The sequence below is a fragment of the Atheta coriaria genome, unplaced genomic scaffold, assembly GCF_025399875.1.
Source record: "Atheta coriaria isolate IRGN ID8LTWV9N9 unplaced genomic scaffold, Caltech_Dcor_3.1 hic_scaffold_3_pilon, whole genome shotgun sequence".
Lineage (NCBI taxonomy): Eukaryota > Metazoa > Arthropoda > Insecta > Coleoptera > Staphylinidae > Dalotia > Dalotia coriaria.
In genome coordinates this window covers 11,709,094-11,732,103 of record NW_027045445.1, presented here as the reverse complement: position 1 = coordinate 11,732,103, position 23,010 = coordinate 11,709,094, and the positions used below count along the sequence as shown (strand labels likewise).

Below are 23,010 nucleotides of genomic sequence, written 5' to 3'. Positions count from 1 at the left end.
TATTTATTGATGATCGTTGATTCTACAAGTAGATTCGAAGGTGTTTAACATGCATTTGAATGCTGCATGAATGCCTAACAGAATATGATCTTGCTAGAGTCAAATACAAATACAAATAGATATGAATGAATGAAAAACATCTCTAGGGAGAGAAGGACACTCATTCACACGCTGGTTTACTACAAACACACCTAATAATACTCCAAACATTTATTTAACTTCTTGTTATATCCACAAAGAACGGTATAATCGTCGCAATTTTCGTTTTTGAGATATTTGAGACCTATTTATTTATTTTTCTTGTATGTGTGTATTTTTATTGTGTCGGTGGTAGAGTATTTCAGCTCCCGAGAGTATTTGGAGTGTTAAAGCCAACACGACGTAAGCAGTTGATGGAGCATTATATGGCCGTGGCTAATCTACGTCCGATAAAAGGGGGATTATTGTTACGCGCTCTTTATGCGCGTTTAGAAAGATCGACGATGACGAGAACGCGCGCAACGGTCGGGGGTATAATTTGCACTCGCCGTTGTTGGGGTAACAGTGCATTGTTCGGCGGTGCGGGGTGGCTGTGACAGCGGTGCCGGTCGTATGTTTGTCACGTACTTCCTGCTGATCGGCAGTGGATTTCCGATGTGTGTCGTGGCGTTGAGCGCGTGGCACTGGCGACACTGGGCTATAAATTTATCAAAATCACTTGCACATTGGGTCACAAACCAGTCACCAGCAAATCTTTCAAATCAAAAGACATAGGTCGGGTTAAATTTGGTTAAGTTTGGTGAGGTTATCTCTATGCAACCACAAATAGGGGAAGGTTGGCTAAGTCGTACCGTCACGTAAGTCGTACCTCGGTCTTTTCTATAACTAGAAGGCACTTTATGCAACTTAAAATGCTGTATTCGGGCAGCATGAAATCATACTAGTCGCATATTCTTTAATCAGTTCCTGCCGAATCAGAACTGAGAAGTTATGCGCAAAAATTGTTTTGCTCTTCGTGCTCATCCAATTTCTCGTGGAGCTTGAAAGCATTGGTGGTCAGTAAAACACCACTAAATACCTATGTGTTGCATGTTAAATATTGGTTATACCTATTGTTTGAAGTGGTTTTAAACGGGAAGCACATGTTTGCTACGGTTGCGCGCCGAAGATACTTTACTAGCGAGATGAGAATAGAGAAGATAGTATGATTCAGTGTCTCAAATGCAAAATTTGGATGCATGACAAATGTGTTGGGGTATCCAAACGAGTAAAAAAATTCCTTGCAAATAAATACATTATTATTAAACTGATATATATTCTCATTTTGATATTACTTTGGCATAGGTACGACTTAGGGTATCGATGGTACGACTTAACAAACCGCTTTGATAAGTCGATGTTTTACAATAATATAAACATTTCTGATTTATTATTCTCATACGAATTAAAGCTAAATTAACAAAAGCAGGTAAATATGTCGAAAAGCAGACATTATGTTGCAAAACTTTCTATCTAGGGCCAATTGCATTTTAGAAGTACGACTTAGCCAACCTTATCCGACATCTTATTTAAATTGAAACGTCATACTTCAATTTGTGGCTTTATATTTGGAATTGAACGTTGGCATATTAAAATTGATTGGATAATTATCATAAAAAAAGCTATACCTACCTAACCTAATTAAATCTAATTTTACAACGTATGTAATCCAAAAGAGTTTTATTGTCCCTCTAATGACAATTTTTATCCGTCATAAATAACTACACCCAGACGCAATATGTCTCGTCCGAAACTTCCACCGTTCGAGCACAACCTGCTAATTAACTATTATTATTAGACGCACGGTTGGTTTCGGTTGCAGCCAACCAGCAAACGCCGATCGAATATTAAACCGATTATTTATTATTACGTAGCATTCGGTTTGATAGTTTGATTTTTCTAACGTTACAACTACACATGGACAACGTGTGGGTCGTTAGAGAGTTGAAAATATAGCTACATGTCGATCGTATTGACCGGTTGGCTATATAGCGTGGATATTTTGGAAATTCGTTTAATTTCGAGCTAATAAATTACCCGGCGCGGAGTTAGTTATTAGCTACGAACTACTGCCCGCCTGTAATTATTGTAATCAATTGGAAACTCGTCCGCGTACGCGCGCGCATGCTGTGCATTCATGCAATGCGCATCTTATTTCGCTTCATGTGTAATTACACTAACCCTTTCCGTCTGGGTGAAATTTCGGTTTCGGTTGCGGTTTGAATCATTCAAAACAACGAATATTTGTTAAAAATAACACGCAGTGTTATAATAGTATCAAAATCTACAAAAAGATGGCGCAACGCCCATGAAATGAAGAATATTCCTTGTTGACAAGACCACCAGTTTTGAAGTTATGCAAATCGGAGTGGATTAATAACGAAAATTAATAAACATCATGCAGAATCCAGTAGAATCATGTTTGGATTTCCTGAGCAATTCATCAACACACCAAAAATAAAAATAAAACAAAATCTAGTTTCATGTTTCATTTTCATCCGATTTATCATCCGCTCGTTTGCTTGTTTTTGAACCAAGTGCAACAGCAACGACAAGTACGTCTAATAAGCACAGCAAACATTTAAATAAATACGCTTACATGTGTACGTTTTAAATGACTCGTCGTCGCATCGTTAGCCGCGACGCGAGTTCTTCGCGAGTGATGTTAAAAAGTCACTTACGCCACGTTTAGGTGCACATCGTTGGCTGCACGCCGCGTGATATGACAAACTACTTCCAGTGTGTCAAGCCTGTGCTTCATATTTATGAGCGGCGGCGTGTATTTTCGGACGAAATGACAAATGGCTTTAAGCATGTGATATTTTCTAATTCATCTGTGACAATGTCTCCGTTTATGATCTACTGGCGTTTCTAGCAGCTTGTTGAAGCTTTAGAAAATATTTGAAATTCAATCCTGGAGTGATTCAGTGAAAGGAATGAAGAATTGCTTTCGGGGAGAATCAAAAACCGTAGAAATATGAAGTAATTAATCTTGTTACGTTAATATTTTACCACTAACTTAACTATAAATAATAAATTTGAAGTTTTAATTTTATTTATCATAGATAAATATTAATGATGATAATTTAGTTGAATAGTTGCGTGCAGGCTATAATTTAATATGTGAAGCCTAATGCGATTTATTGGGATAACAATTGCTTGATCTGTTTTGGACGTGCGTAATCATCAAGGGACAAAAATTAAATCTTCCCACAAACTGATTTAATAGCTTTCGCCACGTAATGCGTGTGATATTGTGGCGCGTTGTAATAACCCGGAGCCAACGCAACATGGATTTTATGCATACGTAATCCGGTCGAATTTAAGCCATAATTATAGCCGTGGCAGACGTGGTGTGAACTAATGAACGTACACCTTGAGCTTGTTAGTGCACTTTTTTCGTTCGCCTCACATCCGACGCCGTGCACCACGATTTATAAGCACATTTCGAGACGTTCGGGACAAGTTGAACGAGTGCATAAAATATGACTTTACGTGAAAAAAACGTTAACCTTTCTCCCAACGACCTAAAGTTTAAAAAAATTACGGAGACTGTAAGCAGGGAGGTCACGCTTCATGCAAATATCCTCTCTTTTTTTGGGCCATGCTATAGGTACATTGGCATAATTTAAAGTCTCGAGTGTTTTTGTGTTTTAGTTTCGGTGCATTATCGGCAACTGTGGGTAACGGGAAGCATACAACGAAGTCATTGAGTCGTGATTAATGAAAAAGCGCAAGGTGGTGTGGGGGTGACATTTACATAAAAAAGTACGCCTAAAAAAGCTGACGTATCGTGTTACTGCGTTGCTGGCAATTAGTCTTCGGTGGCGCGGAGACAAATTCGGTTCTTTGACGCTGCGTACGTCTTTTTCGCCTAATTACGAGCTTCGCAACGGATCGACGCACAATCCGGTGTGCAAACGCATCGATCGCATTGTCAATTCCGCCTTGTCGATGTCGCGCACGAAATGAAACGACACCGACAATACGCTTACTCAATTTCATCAAGATTCAGAGTAAAATAGACATAAAATCAAACTAAAACATTTAATACTCTCTATATTTATGTTATTTTAACCTATCATAACCTAACATAACCTAAAAGTAATATTAAAGTAGTTGATTTTGTTACATCCTGTATATTATAGCATAGAGAGATCAAAACGCGTGAAACCTTTGAACTTTCCAATTTTAATCCGTCTGTTTGACAATAGGCTCACGGTCGATGTGCAAATTTGGAAGTTGAATTCAAAGGGATTCAATTGAACGCTATCCACTTCGCAGGAGATGTAACACACCCTAATTGAAAGCAAAACACAATAACGTCGATTTATCTTTGAACAATCGACTTATTATTATATAATCGCTTATTTATTACACGTTTATTTAAACCCACGCAATGTTTTTTCTTGTTATTTTATCTAGAAACATCTGAACGTTTCCTTAAGAATACGAAACGTGTAATTTTTATTGTGTTATTTCAGAAGTTTTGATTGTTTGTATTATTTAAGATTCGTGCCGATGCTATAAAAGCACATATTGTCGACATCTGCTTCGACACGCAACAACACAACCGCAAGGATACGTAAATAATACGAAAAGAATCGCATTTTTCCAATGCACATTTGCAACCGCCTCCCGGGCATCCCGGGAGATATGAATGGACTCGCGCCTTGTGACTTGTGCTCGGTGCGTGCCAGAAAATTCGGTGTCAACGTCTGTAGGCGTGGACGGGCCAAGCCCACGAACCATTCTTGCCTCTTTTCTTCAGCTGCGACGCTGTGACGCTCAGCTTTCTTATAATATTAATTAAAGCCCGACGAGCACGCGCGCATTAATAAATTATCCACTTCCGAGTATTTTTCGATACCGCACGGCGCACAACAACAACGCCGATGGTGGAAAACAAAACTTCGTAATAGAATAAATTTATCTATTGTCTTTGCGCTGCGAGCGCCAGAGTTTTGACTTGTTTTAATAATGAAAAAACAACAAAACAATAGGTGCATTTAATATAAAGTGCTTGAGTACTTGATTTTAATTTGTGCGCATTGAAAAGCGCTCATGAGAAGAAAAATTAAGCAAACAAAAACTCTGCACGGTTTGCATCACCAAAGGTGCCAATAAATTAAAAATAATAAAGAAATTACGCGTTATAAAAGGCGATTACATTACACACTTTGCACACGTCAGACGATATTCATATTTTAATCGAATTACGTTGACGTTTTGTTTTTTAATTAAAATTTACAAAACAAAACATCAGAAAAAAAACGATTAAAATTAAATGAAATAATTGGTTTGATTGATATTAGAAAGATCAAAGTCAATTCCAGGGTCGTGACGTACGGGGCTATGTTTGAATTTAACGGTTAATGGTGAGCCGTGCCACAAAACGCCTTTTCACACCTATCGCTGCCTCCATGGTTAAGCGTCGAACGCCCGCGGGCGGTGACGTTCCTCCTTGCGAACCGCCACGTTTCCTCACACAATGAAAATTGCGCGACTTGAAACGTGCCTGCGGTTGTATTCAACGCACGCCACTAGATGACGCGTAACATAACCTCATCTAACCTAACTAATTTGGTTAATAATGCAGTCGTAATTGTAACTGGCAAATAATAAGAATAATGATGATATATCGCAAATAATAATCGCTAAGTTCACTTACGTCAATAATATTGAAACAATAATTTTGTGTTGTCGGATATTACAATTGCAGGTTGCGAGTTTAAAATCCATCAATCGGTAAATATCAGTAAGCACTTTGATATTAGCGAGTCACGTTAGAACCTGTCACCGATAACTCGTCATGATTATTTTAAGTAGGTATTTTATGAATATTTTCAGGGGTTTCTTATAAAAAAGTTTGTGTTTTTATTAAAAATTAATTAATATTTTGATGATTGTCAACTGTAAAATAAATTATTAGCATTTTTATTAAAATATACCTACCTACCTCTATTATACATTTGGATACTTACATTTAACCAGCGTTCGAGTTGTTTGGTTTCATTCAAGAAATCGATTTTATTGTCTTGCTCCGCGCCGCTCATAATAATTTATGATGGGACAGAACGAGTGTGCGGCCTGTGAGAGCGCCGAAATATGTTCGGTCGCGTCGCAATATGATATTTATTTACATATAAATCTTGTGTTTTATGTGTGCACATACACTCATATACCTACACACATCAAACACAAATTAGGCGAATATGTTGTGATGGTAATAAGGTGCTGCAACTATGTTTGCAAATTATATCTCGGGGAGCACATGGTCCTGTTCATTCTTCGCGTCGTCAAACAGTGTTTCTTTTTCGCCGCTGCCGCGGCATGTCACTTGATACGTCCTTCCGTTATGGCTTTTCTGGGGATATCTATAAAACTCTTTGTGAACTTGGTAATTTAAACTCTCGCACAAAAAATGCGCGCTCAATTTATGGCTTAAATGACTTGGTTCTTTCATATTTCGGGAGCGGGATACATTCTGTATGCTAATTAAGTGAGTTTTTAGCTAATTATAACTGAAAACGAACAATGAATCATCATACTCGTATGTCTGATCTAATGAACTATTGACTTTTTATTCATAAAAATTGTGATGTTCACACGATTACTAAATCTCATTTAATTGTTTGTACCTATATGAATTGAGCACTCAATTAGATAAGTTGGAGTTGGTAACTTCTGATAACTTAAATTTTATATTAAAATCTTGGTTGAATATTAGCATGTAACATGTAACTAAATGTCATAATATAAATTTCCAGATGGCTGTCGGATAATTTTTAACCAACGTGTTGACATCCTCATGTAGGTAATTAATTAAAACGCATCGGTTTTACGAGCCTTAAACGAGGAAACTATTTATAAATTGTCCGACATAATCCACAACGTAATACGTCGAGGTTTCATTTTTACATAGTGGTCTGCAACTTGAAGAATAACCCAAAAACTCATAGATGTAGCAAAATATTTAAGGAAACATTCCATTTATTTGTTTACGTATAATCTGCTTGTATTTAAACGGTTTACAATTTTTAGTTGGTGTTTTAAGGCATTTCCTGCGTCATAGAAAGGTGCAAACGCCACGCATCATGCAAAGGATGTCTTAATCTAAGATATTATTATGAGAAACCTGCAAATATTATGTTAATATAAAAGATACAAGGTGTTTTTTAATAGCAAATTTTGAAAATTTGAAAAAATTGCATGTTTAACAGTCTTTTATAACAGAAAACCTCGTGAAAACATAATTTGTAATCAATTGTCAAAGTTATATTTTTTCAACAATCAATTATTAATAACAATCTATTTATCTGTTTTATATTTAGTTTAAACGACCAACCTCAATTTCTTAAACTTAACTTTAAGCAATTTCCTGCGCATCGCGTTCTATCATCGCCTAGATTAAGACTTTTAATAAGCTGCGCAAAGTGTACCTAAATTTAACCAGCAACGCGCATACCAAATTAAAATATTTTAATAAATTAATTACATAAAATATAAGAAGCGATCTTCTCCAGCGCGTTAATAACAGTCATGCTTGCCTGGAATGTCTTATCTTATTCATTATATCTAAAACGATGATCATCTGCTAATCGCGATTCGGTGTGTTACGGTATTTTCGATATTAATGGCTAATTAATTGTGGATTAATAGCGTTTCGTGCACGTATCGAATTAATCGGTTTTAAATTATAAAGGAAGCCACATTCGATTTTTTCACATCTTCGATTAGTTTCGTCAAAATGGCAAACAGTACCTACTTCCACAACTTTCAAAACATTTCGGTGATTAACACAACATTACAGTTTGATTCATAAATTAATTGTGATGAAATTGTTTAGATAAAGCATCGATAAATCTTCCACAGACGGGCTTTAAGTGAATTTGCAAGGGATTATATATTTACTCAACTATCAGCGAAATAATTCAATGAAATTTGTCATTTTACTTCCCCCTATTAAGTACTTGATTTTCGAGCTTGTACAATGCGGCCCCCGGCTGCCTGACGACGTGAACACGTTGCTGGTGTCTGTGTTCACCAGCTCGCCCGGGCCTTTTAGTTTAGTCACGGGCTCCCCTTAATTTATTCCCCGATGCAGTTAAATCATCCCCTAATGTATATAACTAGGGTTAAAATTGCGGTGGCTTGTGCGCGCGCTAATGCACGTTTCTTTTCTTCCCTCGCTCGCCGACTTCATGCTGCGTTTCATTGTTGACTCTTGGATTTTATAGCCGCGACACGGAATTTTTCACTGCGGAATATAAAACGCACAATGAATCTCCCGAAAGTAAAAAGCACGCCAACCATTTTTCGTCATTGCATTGTAATTTTATTAGGGATAATAATGTCGACATAAAAATTGAATTCTGCAATGCATCACGGAAATAATATAATTGTCGTCTGACCATTACTTCTAATAAGTAATTGGACGCTCGCTGGTCACTCCTTCAAAGGCGCAATACCCAAATGAACACTAAATTTGGCCGCACTCGCGTCGCGGCAATCACGACGTAATTTCATTACTCGGCGTCTAATTCAAACAAATGGTTCGATACGAACGCGCCCTCAGTGTTGTTATTGAACGCGTCCGCGGGGTGCCGCACTGATTAAACTTACTTACCACACATCCAAATGTGCGGTGCGCCGCTTTGAAATTGATGCCGGCGGAATATTCGCGCACACCCGCTGACTGTTGACATGAAACGAAGATTAAACTCGTGAGCTCCCCTCGCAAATGGTGCAATAAAAATACAAACAAGTGGATTGAAAAGAAATCACTGCAGAATTTGTAGAATTTGAAAATTATATTTTTATGATATTCTTCGTATCTTTGTCTTAATTTAATATATTTTGCACATGAAGCTCGCGTTTAATTTAATTTAATTAAAACAATTTACAATATTATCAAGATATCATTCTTATCAATTGATCTTTGGCAAGAAGAGAAACATGATTTGTTTTAATTTTGTTTTTCATTGTGTGTGTTTTGTGTGTCTGTCAATTTCGGTTCTAATGTGATGTGATTGAACGGACGTTAATTATATCTACGCGCGATCAACAGAAAAAAAGTTGAATCCATTGAATAATAGTGATTTAGAGAAGGATTATGCACACTAATAGACGTACTACGTTATTCATATTAACAGTATTATTATAATGTATGATATGTTACACTCATTAAAACACGTTTCTCAACGGCCAATCACCGTAATTACAAAGTATACATTCATATAATAACATTATACGAACAATCAAATTAAATATAATATATTTATTTATAATATTTACAGAGTATAAGTATTCAACTGTTTTTGTTTTCGTTTTTTTTTCCTCACAATTCGCACGCATTGTGCGAATATTTTTCAAGATGTGTATTTTCTCACATTATAATTTTAAAAACGAGGCCAAAATAGAACAGGTGACATGCAATTATTATATTCTAAAGCTCTCCTCGTTCATGTTACGCATTATTTACAAGCCATAAATCAATATCATTCATTCATCATTTATATAATACAAACAATTGTTAAATTATTAAGTTCGCGTTTATATTTAAAAGTTAGAAATGAAAATCACTCGTTTGCGGCGCAGAGGGTAACCGCTTGACGCTCTCCTGTTTAGTGATAACCCGCCGTGTAGAGCGAGGCCCACGGATTTCAAACCAGGCCCGGTGGTTTTGACTCCATGCCCGTGACGAGGTCCAACCCGCCGAGCGATTGCACCGGTGGTGGTGTGTGGTTTATCGACGCTGGTGAGTTGACATTGTTGGTCATATCACTCTGGCTGTTCTCTTCTGAATCACTGCATGATTCCGAACTGCCCTTTTTGCCGTTGGCACTGTGCGTCTTGACGTGCTTAGCGAGGTGGTCGGACCGCATGAAGCGTTTGTTGCACACGGGACACGCGAATCGTTTCTCACCAGTATGGGTACGTAGATGTCGCTGCAATTCATCGGAGCGGGTGAAGCGCTTACCACAGAACAACCAGTTGCATACAAAGGGCCGTTCACCGGTATGCCATCGGAGATGTGCTTTGAGATGCGAGGTCTTGCCATAGACTTTTCCGCATCCTGGTATGTGACAACTATGAATGTTTTTCTTTCGGAGGTGTACTCCTGCGGGTCCGAGGCGTTCCGCCTCCTGGCAATTGGGACAGTCACATGTTGCGCGACCAGTGTATCGTCTTTGGGACCGCGGTGAGGGTACTTGTGGTGGTAAACTTGCAGCACCTGAAGTGGGTGAAGGTGCTGATCCTGTGGTGTGTAGTCCAAAAGATGCTCCCACACTTTGAGCTCCAGGTAGCATGGACTTGTAGGTATCCTGCAGTAAATGCTGACCAGAAGATAGCAAATGATTGGAGGCGGCCAAAGAATGCGTTAATGACGAATAATCTGAGGTGTAGTTTGCCGCAGCCATTTGTGCATGCATACCGGCTGCTCCACTCATATCCAACCAACTGCCCGCTGTGGCTGAGTGTACGTCCCACCAGGTGTTGGCGGACGCCACTGAATCACTCTTGATAGCTCCGTGGTGTGTTGCTCCAGACATCGTATTAAACGGCCACGATTCATAAGGGTGTCGTGAGTAGACACTACCAAGTGCAGCATGGTGTGCTGTGGCTGCACCTTCAACTTTACCCAACAACGAGGACTGATGGTGATGCACATGCGAGTTATCCGCTACAGCAGGCTGTGTGGTAGCTCCCGGGAAATAGAGATCGCTGCCGTACGAACCGGCGGTCGAAACACTTGAGCAAGAAGTCATGACTGGACGGCTCGCGTACGTGGTGTTCGGCGCGGATGACCGTTGCACTGGTAGTGAACTAGTAGCAGTCACACCAGTCGACCCGGGAGATGGCGCACCTTGTGGGCTTTTCTTCCACGGATGGAATCCTTTGCCCACTGCGGCGTCCGCCAGTGGCGGTGGACTCTTACTGGACAATTTGTTGCACTGTGCCGCGAGCATCGCAAGCGGTGTGCCTCGTAAACTCGGGTGCTCCTGAAATTAAAGAAAAACACCGAGTTAAATATCGAATTCGTCTGGACATGGTAATCTCATCTAATGCAAATGAACTAGGGGACCAGCGAGGAAATGAAGCGAGTTGATGTAGTATCCGGCCACCGGGCACGAAATTCAACTACTAGGCGTACGCAATACGCATGGGAGCCGGCGGAGCGGTCATATTAATAGTGAATATTGATTAATATTTTGAATTATCGGCCGTCGCCGGTGAGTTCTCACAGTTAGGAAGTAATTAAAGAGGTTTTAAAAGAGGATGACCTTCACGGCAGATCTTCATCGCCGCTTTTATTCTCGAATCGCCTGAAGGAGTCCAGCTGAGTGATGGTTAGGCCCTAAACGCTAGTAGCCGAAGACGTGGCGACGCCCAGGGCATCTCGCGATTGGCGGCGCGCCCGTTATCGACCCGCGGAGACGTGCTACCGAAAAAAGCTCCGCGCCGGTCCAGATTAACCTTTTAACTCGTTGTTTCAACAGCCGCACCGCGCTATCGACTCGCGCTTTGCTTTGCCGATCTTCGCCGCTAATGGACCATGCATTAAACCATCAGTGACTGGACAATGCCGCGCATGTGTCAAGAGTCACGAAAAAATCACCACGCAATATAGAAATTAATTAATCTGTACTGGCGCTTCGTACCTACAACACAGAAAATAAAAAAAACTACATTATATAAGAAAAGAATGAAAATCATCATTCGTTCCGACTATTAGACTATTCAAAGGAGTCTGTTTATAATGACGGCTACTCGTCAATGTATCTTTTCGGTGCGCGGACTCTTTCACATCATCTTTCAGAAAGCTCCACACGTCATATTTATTCTCCAGAGTTGGGGCCGCGTTCGCGTTTACGTCGCTTTCGACGTTTTAATTCTTTTTGTAAGCTGGGCTGCCTGCCTGTGCGTGTCTCGTAGGCGACGAGCGGGCGCCACTTTTCATTATTCTCTTGATTAAAGCCGCCCGAACTTCTGCTCCGCCGCGCCACTCTCGTCCATAATTAAACCCAATGCCGCTAATTACACGAGTTCGAAATTGGCCCGACTCATCAAACATTCGCAGAGTTTTTCAGTAAAGCCGCTAAAAAATAAATTTAAAAAGAAGCTGCGCAGCGAACATCTTGAGACGTGAGTCAACAATAACATTTCACCATTCTTTATACAATAACACTCGAGATCTGAGTGTAGATATTATCCCTTCGGACGGTTAAATAGAAGCGCCCGAAGACTTTTCGATTCTATTAGTGTTGATTTGGCAGATTTTGTTCGTCGAGGGTCGACTTGCCGATAGATTCTTCCGATTTCCTATTTTCCAATTGTGTGATTGTGACTTTGGTTTGGAGGAGAATAGAAGGGTCGGTTTAGTTAATAGCGCAAGGTCCGTGCACCATACATAAGATTCTGGGCAATGTGTAACAAAGTGGCGGGCATTATACGACTCCCCAAAGGAATCGCTTTCGGAAGTGGAGGGCATTTCGTGAGCACTTTTGCAACTTCTTTCCTCGTGCGCGCACAGCATCAGCACCGCTAAAATGTACACACATGTGTGTATAAAGTAGCCGCTTGTCAGAAATGCGTCGGGGCCATAAAACCACGTCCTTAGGCAACTCATGCATATAAATTCGTTCACCTACGTTTTCGTTTGGACCGCCGAATCTCGCCTCATGATGTTTACGACCGAAACTCGTTAACGAAGAAAGAACCTCTCCCTCTTTCTACAAATTTCGACGCATATACAAATTAACCACTTTGAAAGCAGTGTTTATTTATTAACCGCTAGTATTTAAAAACACCCAGTAGCTGGAGAATACGCAGAAGCATCATCAATAAATAAATACCATTAAGGGAGCGCTGGAAGCCATTTTACGCGGCGCGGCGGAAAGAAAAGAAACCTGTTTCATCATTAACTTGTCGAACGTGTCAAGAGACAGTATTTTATTTCCCATTTTTTGGGGGCTTTCACATATTTTTTTCTCAATTACCGAAAAAATGACAAATGGACATTGGACATGTGTTATGTTGTCATACCACAATTGCTGTGTTGGTACACATTCGTCATTTTTATTTTATGTGACAATAAAAGCACAAAATTAGATTTTTTCGATGTATTTTTATAATATGCATACGCAGAATATAAAATATAGGTATATGTTTATACCTGCGAGTGGTCTCTGGTGCAAGCTTCCGAGAAACTCGGCGAGACCCAAAGTCGAGTACGGTAGCTCCTATTAACTTTTAATCAAATTTCACCCTAAGGACATCACGCAAAGATTGACAAATAATTATTACCAAGACCCACGGAATGAGAAAAACCCCGGTAGCGAGGTTTCTATGTTTTTATAATATTCATCGCCGCCTAATTTATTATTCATAAACGGTTCTCATTCTGTGAATTTTATTTAATATGCAAACTAGTCACACCGCCTTCTTTAACTTGTTGTTATTCGGCAACCCACAACACGCCGTGAATGTAACTGTATGTGTGCAGCAATGAAATTTCGTAATTAACGTAATACGAAACACTCGGGTTGCGTTTAAGCGTTATAACTGGTTCAATTATAACTCAATTTGTACGGTGGACATGCGGCCGGCCGTAATCGATAATCGAACTAATTGTCTACTCATTAGTGTCGCTGGTGTGTGAAGATGTGGCCATAAAATATTCATATCGATTCGCACCGAATAACCGTTAATGGCGACGCTGATATTTATCAAAAGTGTCTCTCGTTGCGTCGTTGTGATCAAACCTGCACGAAATGCGTTTTTAATCATTCGGAATTACTGGCGATCGTCAAGTGAAGTCAAAACGCGTGTGTTTACCCCGTGAAAATAAAGCCGACGTCGAGCAACCCGTCAGGTTAGATATAATTAATTGATTTCGAAGCGCCGTTATTACATTTTGGGTAATTTTCGTCAAATGCATCTCGGAATCTTATTTTTAGTGTTTGTAGTTAGAAATATAAAACGTTGAGTAATGGTTGGAGATGATTACACTTGCATGCATATAGGTACAGACAGACCAGGTGCATTGCTACTTGTGGTTTCTTCGTCTAAAAGTTGCAAGCGCAATTTATTCACACTACTTATGCGCACGTATGCAAAGAGCGCGCGAGCCGGTCGCATATCGCAATAATTATTCGGTCGACGTAGGCGCTAAGAATAGCTTAAGGACTACGTGTAAATGTCAATCAAGTCCTTTCTTGGCGCACCTAGCGCGCCAGTATGTGTATGCATGGACCGACATGCCGGGCATGAAGGAAAAACGTCCGCTGCGCAGAGCAGAAGGCAAGAAAACAGGTATAATGGATGAATACATTACTGAACGGCGTGTCACGCACTTTTTCCAACCTTTTAATAAATAAATTGACTTTCATAAATCTTATTAAGTGTGACCGACTCTTGAAAATTGCAAATTGAATTCTGTCAATATCACCGGTACATCAATAACACAATAGAAGTCAAATTTAAAAAAATCTTTTTGTTGTTGTAAATAAATTATTCTGTTTGCAATGCGTTGTGGAAGCAAGAACAAAGCGTTTTAGAAAGGAAGCATAAATGTTCAATTAGAGGGACAAAAAACATGCTTTTTAGAGTGACCACATTTGCATACAAAGACATTGAGCAAGCCTTTGGCTTTCACTCCACATCTCCGCGCATTGTGCGCGCGCACAAATTCAATTCAATTCGGTGATTTCGGGACCCTTTTTCGAATTTCCGCCCGGCCCGGTCGAAGAAGCTTTAATTAAAACCGCAAGAAAATGATTCATTGTTGCAGTCGCGTTGCGTTTGTTTATTTTTTCTTCAACTTCCTGGAAGAATATTTAAATAAATTAATAACAAAACGCACGCTCGTGACGAAGTGGGCCTTCCATGCATGCGGGCGCCTCGACGACGCTTCGAAGAAAAGAATAATTACGAAAACGAGCGCGCGCGGCGCCGCACAAACGAAAGAACAAAGACGCGAAGGTCGGAAACGATCCCAAGGACTCATCATTGCCGTCGCCGAAAAGGGGCTCATCTTCAAATAACACAATCATCCTCCGGTACCATCTCTAGAAATGCTTCAACGCGAGCAACTTTTCTATTATGTGATGCTTGAAAAGCAACAGCAATGCGCGCCGTGTCGGCAACGTCTTCGTATAAAAGATCAGCTTTTATTATCATCCTGTCAAGACTCGCCAGTAGCCGATCTTTAAACAATGTTCATGAGTGCCCCGTCCTACCGCGTTCCATGATCATGATATGTGCATCTTTGTGTGAGCATCAAGAGGCGAATATAACCTCACTTTTAATCAAGTTGAAGTTTTTTAATTGGTGGCCTGTACAAAGTTAACTTCTATTGATTAGTCAGCATGTAATAAAAGCTTCTCAATACTTTCGTTATTTTATTTCGGTAAGTTCCAAGCGATATGCGATGGAAATGCAGCGCGTCGCGACGGCAATAAATCCAAAATTCACCGTTCGAGGCAGATGGTTAAACAGCCACCCGACAAACGTGTAAACGGGAGCGAACGCCAAGCATTCGACTTTGAAATTAATGAATTGTTATGCGGTGCGTTTAAAAATAAACACGCAGCCGTAGCGAACGCAATCAATTTCACGCAAACTGCCAAACGCCCCAAAAGTTCATTTTCTCGCTTTGGATCGAAAGCAAAAATTTCCACGTTAAGCATTAAGATAAGCGTTTGAATAATCATCAAAGCAGCAAACAATTTAAACGTCCACATCGGCTGCACGCGCGTCATTCTAATTTCCGAGAGGCGACGACACAGAACAGACAATAAAAAAGTCGCGGCACTAATTTACGACGACACGAATCATGTCGCACATCTCGGTTGCTACCACACCAACACACACATGCACATATATATCAACTTTTACTGCCTGCAAATGTCTCATTCTTTTCATTCCGTCTTCGCCGGTTAACGCGTTCCACTTGTTAACGTGAAAATTAAAAACGACAAAGCGGCATTTTTCGATAAACGTATCCAACTTGTCATGTTCCACTATCCGTGGCTATTAATTTTCTTTTACTACATGTAATATATCTCTTGTAAAAATAAAAACACAATCAAAAAGTTTCTGTTCAGAATATAAAGTAGGTAAGTGAGTAATTTCATAACAATAACTAAGTAAAGTACAAACCCACAATTACACATATGGAGCTAATAACGTTATTACTCTAACTTGTCAAAATTGTCGGCACTTAAAACAATTTGTTTCGTGGTAGATTACCTTTGAATTCATCACTATAGCTGCGGTCGCTTTTTGCCTTATTTCATGCCGACATACAAAACGTATCAAAGTTGTGGCTATATGATTATTGTAATAAAACTATATGAGCCAAGTGTTGTGATTTTCAACTTTTACAAGGCGTGAAGAACGTCTAATCATTTCCGAGCAAACAGAATGAAATTTTGTCAACAAAACGGATGTGTGAGTGTAATGGCCCGTCAAACATTACAATACTTGAACATTTTTTTATAATCCGGAAGGTGTTTAGTGTTGAAATTGTCATACCTAGATCAGAATATTCTCGCTAACAATAAATCACATCTGTTCTCATGTTGTGCATCCAATACGCATCACACATGTTTGTAAAAACTGCAATTTCAAAGCTTAGAATACTGTGAATTCTTTGAAACATGATATTTTTGCTTGTGAACTATTCCTTTGCCTAATTAAATTCGACACTTTCTTTATTTGAAGATAATTTATATTAATCACTTTAAAAATACAAAACTAACCTTAAAATTTACTTTTGGAAGGAAAAAACTGTTAGATTCTTATTTGTGGATACAAAAAGTATTTTCCTGGGATTATCTTGTAAGCTCTTAGGCTCTGTCAAAACATCCCGGGTCCCTTCTATGTTGTTTTGATAATCCCTGCATTCCCTCAAGCATTCTAACCACAAATGTGTATCATTCAAGTATATGAGCTCAAAGCGGATCAACTGCACTTACTGCAAACAATGATTTTGATATAATTCCACTTTCCGCTACCCGCTGTGAGCTTTCGTGTTCATTGCGGGTTTCCGACCTCATGCAGTTTGTATTCACAAAAAATGCGCCGATGTTCTTTTAGGGATATTAGCAACTACGGATTAATGCATTCATGTTATAATAATTCACTTTTAAAGGGTGAATTATTAACTAAACAGTATTTACTCTCAAGTACTAATAATTAAACGAGTTAATGTAAAAAATATTTGTTATTCCGACGGTTAGACGTAGTTTTTTATTCTTTTGAATAGTTTTAAGCCTTTTGTTGGTCTCAAGTGGAGCTGTCACTTGTACTCCACGACAATAAAGCCCAAGTAGTTTACGCAAGCGTATTACAACTAAGTAGCCATCCCATGAAGGACTTATCTTGACAATATGACAATGACAGTTGTCAGTTTTGGTCACAATGCCCAGGTAGTTCACACTCAGAGTCTAAAATCTACTTACGTTCTTAATATTCATGCTCATCGCAGGTATTTGGGCGCCGTAGAGTTGCCCAGCCGTGGGTGTCATGTCTGTCAACATGATGCGACGCGGGACAGTTCAAGAAAACAATGCTCACAAGTCCACACTCACTGCACCCGCCGAATAATAAAAAATCTACTCTCGCGAAACAGGTGTCGATGGGTTGCTGGATGGTTCACAACGCGGGCCAACGCTATTAATCAATCGGCGCGTATCGCGTATTGAGAATGATACCAGACCGCTATTGTTGAGATCACATTGCTTACTGATTCCAAGAAGGGGAAGGCCCCGATACGGGCAAATCATAGGTTCCCCTTCTCGTGCCGCTCTAGGGCGGCGCCTTCGCGTTTAACATTACCAATCCTCTACCTTCCCATTTATTTAATTGCGGAACGCCCTCGCATCAAACGCATCGACACGATAGGCATGCGCGGCTGCCCCCCACCGGCGGTAATCGAATCGAGTTTGCCGGGTCGCCGTCTCCCCACTTTGTCAGCGTGGACGGTTTGCTTCAAACGCACTGTATGCGCCTGAATTGTGCATTGTAAGTAGGTACTTACAAGCCACTCGTGCAAAAGTACTACATGTGCGAGTACATTCGGCGCGTTTGTAAATTATTACTTCGCTCTTACGTGCGTCTATTATTTTGTAAACAAGCTCTTTATTATCGGTCTGATAGCCGCGGCGTGCTCCGCGCTTTCAGGAAGGTGTTATTTCTAAATCGCTACTCGCGTCGATTTCCACGGCGAATTTAAACGAGGCGCACGTTTGGGCACCGCCTGCAACTGCAACTTACTTTCCAATTTGTGATTTGCGCATTGCCCAAGCGCAATTACACTCTTACAGACAGATCAAAAGTGCCAGAAATTGCGTGTCGATTGTTTATTGTCTTTTAATGCATTCGGCACTTCAATGCACAAACGGCACCGTCGCCGGCGGACATGTTTCATTTATTTTTTAAATTTATATAAATAACAATCCATAAGCTTATCAGATTCAAGACGGCATGTCTTCGTTTTTAACGTCGTCATTACCGCTGCTGCTTGCTTTTGTTTCGTGCATCATGCATCTACTTTTCAATGTAAGTTTACTTTGAGTTAAGTGGTTACCATCACCTGCGGTCATTTATTAACTTTTACGTCGCTGATGCCTGCGTACAGTATTTAAACATTAAATGCATAAAAACACACCAAATCGTTGTAACACATCAGATGATTGAGTGCAGTGCACTGTTTTTAGCTTAAAATAGGTTATGTTGCTTACATAACCTGAAAACCAACAAAAAATCTAAATTAAGTTAAATACCTTACACCTGACGTATCTAATTGATAAAATTAGAGAATTAGACGATTCAAGTTGTTGAATTTAAGATTTTTTGTTCCAATTTTAAGGTGAATTCGAGCAAACCCCAAATGACCTTGAATTAAATTTTACAATATAAAAAAATTAGGCGACAGATAGGGTAGTTAGAAAAGACGATCGGTATAGATAATGATGATGACTTTTATAATGATGATAATGTCGGTTTTGTAAAGCAGGCGCCGCGCTGCGTTGCACCCAAGACCAAGGGGTAATTACGGTATGTGTGTGTTGGTTACCTTCTCGCGTCAGCATCCACTGCAGCACATCGCGTGGTTTGTCTGATCTGTTGGTGATAAAAGCGCCAGACGGTAACAAAAAAGCACGCCAGATGATTCACCTCTTTTCCAAACCTAACCGAAAACGTAAATGCTTTCCATGTTTCAGGGAAGCAAATTTGCCTGCCATGCAAAGGGGGACCGAAATTCAGCTTCCGAACTGTTTTACAAGCCCAATATCCGAAAGCACTTGGCGCTTCCCTCATAGACACATCCCGAATTCAATTCGCTGCGTGAGTGTTAATTTTCGGCAAGTTGGGGTGACGCGGCAGGTTTCGCGCGCTCTTCAACCGTCGACGCCGCCTCGGGATCGGCATTCGGCGGCTTGTTTAAAATATATTTCAATTTACCAAGGACTACTTAGCGACTCAATCGAATCGGCAAATTGGTCGCCTCCTGTTTTTAGTAGCCGCACATCAACACGTAGGTACACCTACCACGCCTCAGCATATAGGATAAAAGCATGCGACTAATTAAAAAATATCAACAACTTTCTTTGATTCGATGTCCTTTCTACGTAAAATTAGTGCCTAGCGCCTAAGGCACTGTATAAAATATAAATTATATTTACAAAAAATGATAATCGCCATTTAAGTAAACATATTTGACGCGTACGCAGAGTATAAATACGCAAACTGTGCGGGTTCGAAATTCGATGCAAATTGCGACGTCGGATTATTATAATTTCCTTGCTGCATAAACATTAAGCGATGGTAATTGGTTCACGCTAATCTTTTACGTGTGCATAAGTAATTCAGTCAAAACCCATCCGTCTCACACGAACCACAGTAATACACATCCGGCTTTGATAAATAAACGCGTTGCTCATTAAATTGCTTTAATTACTTTTTAAACTTCTGCGCGTTAATGTAAATTTTAATATTTCGCGAATCGGTTAACTATAAACACTATTATCAGGATATATTTTATATACACAACAGATGGGCTAGTATGTTATTTTATAAAATTTATTATTTATTATTCATCAAATTAATAAATTTTATACTTTAAATACTCTGCCAAGCGAGTATTTTATTTGCTCTGTAACAAAATCAATCAACGTTGTAAGTCCGTCTGCTCTTCTGCGCTAGTAATTCGTCGTAATTCGTAATTACTATTTCGTGTGTGTAACAGTACATCTATCAATAATGAAGAGCTGTAATTACGGCGACGCAAGTCGTACTTTCGTAGTTACACTTTACTTCTTCACCAGAAACGCAAAGCAACTCTGTGCGCATCGTAGATAGTTGGCACAAGTAGTGTGTATTTATAAACGTCGATGCGATGTATAATTGAAACACTTTTGCATTAAATACGTGTCTATTTGTTATTATTGCACGATATCTGCCCGGCATGCGCAATATGTAATTTATTCATCGTTTGACTCGACTTGAAGCTACTGAGCAAGAACCGCAACTCACCGTTCTAAAATAAAACACATTCAGGATCGATCAGTATAAAAGGATCACTCATGATGCGTCAATATTACTTACAAAGTAACTTAAACCATATTAAAAATTATAGTTTGTATATTGAGTGTGCAAAATGCAAAATTGCAGTTTTTTTGAAGAAAAATTACTTATAGTGTGAAGTAGGTATAATTTGAGGTTAGTTGGTTGAACAAAGTGTATGATATGAGAGCCTTTTGATTCCCAAAACACAGTTTTGATATTTACGATACTCAAAAATGGTATTTTATTCAGTATACTACTTTAATAATTAAATACACTTTGCAAAGTGATATTTAAGAAAAAAAATTCATGCACGAATAGTAATGAATTATTCAAAATTAGTTTTTATGCCAAGACAGCCATTAAAATTGTGTCTATTGAGTAACAATCATCTACGCAATTTATTAACTGATTCAGCAATAAACTTTCGGTAATTTTTGACTTACATATAAATTTATTGGCCAATTATTTGCCATTTCAAATTTAAATAAGTCATAAATTGACATTGAATGTATTGAATACTTAAAAACTACATTTGGAAATCAAATTATATTAAAATGTCAAAATTAGTTAATCGGCACGCAAACACATTGTTCAACATTTGCTTCACGATCTATAATGATTTATGCAAATGTTCACCTACCAAGAATTTATTAATTTATTATTTATTAGCTAACTACGCAACTTTTTGGAGTTGATTACCTCGTAACTATGCGTAAGTGTAGAATAAAATGTGTGGTGACTTAGTGAGTGTGTGTATTCGACGTGATTAAATTGAGCATGTGACATTAAAAACCGTTTGATTTATGCCCGCTGGGTGCATTTCACCGACACGCCAATAACTCGTCCACCGCGAACATGGAGGAATAAGCGTTAAGCGCATAGGCAACACACAGTACATTTAAGTAATTCGATCGTATGTGTAAGCTATCATAAATCCAACTAGGCGCTAGAACGGCAAGAAATAATAGGAAATATCCCCTGGAGTGAATGACCAGAGTGACCAACTGATCCGGTAAACGTGCCGCGATTTTGCAACTTTGCTCAGATTTTAAATGTGCACACGCCAGTGAAATAACAAGTAGCACTGCTTCGATAATCATACTATATACCTACTACATAATAATAACTATAATATGTAATGACCATTCCATTTTCATAATTTGTTTTCGTTTTGTTGCACATTTTGAACATGCTTGGTGTTTGTTACAGATATCTACCGCACTGTAGCAGCATTCATTTTTCAATTAGCAATTGGCACACTTTCAGCAACAACTGAACCGAAAATCGCCTTCACATTTAATATTTTATGTTTAAATATTTGAATATAGTTGATGAAAAGACTTTCGATTCGTTTGTTGATTAATTATTATTTATCTTTTGTTAAAGTACCTACAGTCTGGTTTCTTGATTGTGGTTAATAACTAGTTGGTTTTAACAATTATGATGCGGCTAATTGCCAAAAACCACTAAATTAAATTTACGCTTTGCTGATTGACTTTATTACGGGTACGAATTCCTGTTAATTTTTTCCAATTAGAGCAAACTTTAATTTCATTCATTACAATATTTTAATTAGAAATTGTTAATAATTGGACTCACATAAAATGTTTATTTCAATAAATTGTTCAATATACTGAGCAGAAACACAAAAAATATATTTTTATTTTGTTTGTGAATAAAATCAAACTAATTAAATTAAATTATAGAAAAAAGAATAATAAATAATTTCTTGCGTGTGTTTCAGACCTCACACATTGGCTGCTACCCATCCATCGATCCATCAGACTTGCAAGATCCACTGGCATCGAGTGTGATGGATTGCCGGTGCCAGTTCGGGTTCAACGATTAGCGCGTTGCGATTGCGAGTTAATCTTTTATTCAAACATATTTTGCCTAATTAACCTCAACGCTCCAGCCGTATGCTATTCTCATTCTCATCGCATTGCACGCAGACTTGAATCATACTTATTACGTTTCAAAAGTACTCTCTTCTGTGCGTACCTGTGCATAACATTAATGTAACTAATGTAACAAACACAACATGAAAACGCGCATCGTATTCGTGCGTAAGTTATGCGCTATTATTGCCTTCGGATGTGGTGTCTTCCACATACAATTCATTTTACTGTTGGCGCAATGAGCCGACGTGTAATGTACCTACGCTTCGGGTAGTTGTGTTTGTCGGGCGCTGCGAGAAAGAAACAAACGCGAAGAACGCGATTCCTGCGCGTACTTACAACAATGGTTGTCGGTGCCGGCCGGCCGGCGAGATCAAACGCAGATAAAGCGTTCGTTCGTTCATTCGCGTTTCTGTTTTCATTATGTTTCATTCGTTCCTAATAAATACACTTTGCAATTCACCATGGTGTATGCAAGAGTGGCTACATGTTTACAAAAATTCAAATTTAAATA

The 23,010-nt window shown here is 39.1% G+C and overlaps 1 protein-coding gene and 1 long non-coding RNA gene across 5 annotated transcripts in view; one reads left to right on the top strand and one right to left on the bottom strand.

Moving 5' to 3' along the window:
- Positions 1–8,812: 8,812 nt before the first annotated feature.
- Sp1 (transcription factor Sp8) overlaps positions 8,813–23,010 on the bottom strand; it is a 43,553-nt gene continuing 29,355 nt past the window's right edge. For 3 of the 4 annotated variants that reach the window (XM_065299529.1, XM_065299528.1, XM_065299527.1), the window contains one exon: positions 8,813–11,024. In XM_065299529.1, coding sequence (XP_065155601.1) covers positions 9,684–10,991 — 1,308 coding nt within the window. In that variant the 5' untranslated portion in view covers positions 10,992–11,024 and the 3' untranslated portion in view covers positions 8,813–9,683. Of the gene's footprint in view, positions 11,025–17,489; positions 17,760–23,010 lie in introns of those variants that run through there. The other variant, XM_065299526.1, reaches the window with a different exon arrangement.
- On the top strand, positions 18,471–21,818 carry LOC135789894 (uncharacterized). The gene is made up of 3 exons (XR_010547679.1): positions 18,471–18,588; positions 19,254–19,567; positions 21,808–21,818. It is a non-coding gene; the product is annotated as an uncharacterized lncRNA (long non-coding RNA).